Source organism: Cyprinodon variegatus, unplaced genomic scaffold (genome assembly GCF_000732505.1).
Source record: "Cyprinodon variegatus isolate N-32 unplaced genomic scaffold, C_variegatus-1.0 Scaffold1076, whole genome shotgun sequence".
In the NCBI taxonomy this organism is placed as follows: domain Eukaryota; kingdom Metazoa; phylum Chordata; class Actinopteri; order Cyprinodontiformes; family Cyprinodontidae; genus Cyprinodon; species Cyprinodon variegatus.
Genome location: NW_015151529.1, coordinates 222931 through 224437, shown reverse-complemented (window position 1 = coordinate 224437; position 1507 = coordinate 222931). Strand labels below are relative to the sequence as shown.

General features: G+C 42.9%; 1 protein-coding gene across 1 annotated transcript in view; it reads right to left on the bottom strand.

The window, feature by feature from the left end:
- The window catches only part of LOC107101281 (chloride anion exchanger-like), a gene marked incomplete at its 3' end in the record, with an annotated part of 26345 nt that extends 25957 nt beyond the window's left edge, over positions 1–388 (bottom strand). Inside the window, exons 1-2 of the mRNA XM_015400137.1 lie at positions 261–388; positions 16–155 (exon numbers count right to left, since the gene is read on the bottom strand). Coding sequence (XP_015255623.1) covers positions 16–155; positions 261–388 — 268 coding nt within the window. The remainder of the gene's footprint in view (positions 1–15; positions 156–260) is intronic.
- Positions 389–1507: the final 1119 nt, after the last annotated feature.

Sequence of the window (1507 nt, the reverse complement as noted above, 5' to 3'; positions counted from 1 at the left end):
AATTGATCTCCTCACCCTGCATGATGGCCACCAGTCCAGTGCTGACCCCAGACACAACATCCCCCACCAGCCACTCTCTGACTCTGTAGCTCCTCATCCAGCCAATGACAGGCAGAGCAGAGAGAACCGCTGCTTTGGCCCGCTTTGCATCACAGCTGTTTCAATCAAATGAAAAACACAAGTTTATGTGAGATGAGAGCAGGAACCCTGCAGCAGAAGATCAATGTGGAGATCTCCGATGAGTCTGTGGGAACACTTACGTTAAATATTCCTTAACATGGGCAGTGAGAGCTTTGTGTTTCCTCTGAATCTTCTCATGATCTTCAGCGAGGCTGTCCTCAGAGTACACCGGCCTGGAAACCACATATTGTTTTCTGGAAGTCACCATTGTTCCAGTGGAGGATGTTGAAGAGTCACAGTGAGTCATAAAGCATAGAGATCCTTTGAAGAACCTTTGGTCGAGGCATCAAAGCTGAAATCTGACATGAGTCTCATCGCTGTGCCGTCTTTGTCTTCTCTCCGTTCAATGATTAACACGCGTAAATTTACAGTTTACTGAGTTGTTGTCTGTCATTGTTCCTTTGAATTTATTGGTCAGTAACTTTCCTTTAAGATGTGAGGAATGTGTGGAAAAAACAGTAAAGTGAATGCTATTAGTAATGTCTCTCCACTGTTGCTACAAGCATTCTCAGTGTGAGGGATTGCTGAATAGTCAATCAGTGGATGCAATCAACTGGTTTTCCTTAGATAGAAAATTTTGGATCAATTTGACTGGATGATCTTGTCTTGATTGTTCATTTCACTCATCTTCCTGCTCTCGCTACTTAATAAACTATATGTGGCTGATCATCTTCTGCCAAGCGTAAAATATCCTTTAGTCTATTAATGCTTTATTTCTTCCAGCTCACAAGAGGTGATGCTAAATATTCGTTAATTTCTACCAAAATGAATCTATAAATTATGTCCAAAGCAAATATTTCATTGCATTCTGTTTATTTTTGGATAAAGATCAAGATGAAAAGGTACAGAGATCTTTGAATATTTCTCTCCCATCTCTCTCATCTCAGTCCGGTTTCTTTCTGCAAGGAGTTAGCATGTTCTCCCTGAGCATGCGTGGGTTCTCTCCGGGTACTCCAGCTTCCTCCCACTGTCCAAAAAAAAACATGACTGTTAGGTTAATTGGCTTTTCTAGATTCTCCTTAGGTGTGATTGTGTGTGAATGGTTGTTTGTCCTGTTTGTCTCTGTGTTGCTCTGCGATGGACTGGCGACCTATCCAGGGTGGACCCCGCCTCTCGCCTACTGACAGCTGGAGATAGGTATCCTGACTCCGTCAGATGGATTTGCTCCGCATATCCATCTGGAAACCTTCCGTAGAAGTAATTTTGGGAAGGGGCGAAAATACTGGTTAGCTGATTGGCCTATGTTGGTGATAGACGGGCCAAATAAACCAATCAGATCAACGAAGCATATGACGTACATGGCATGTACTTATATAGCGCCTTTATT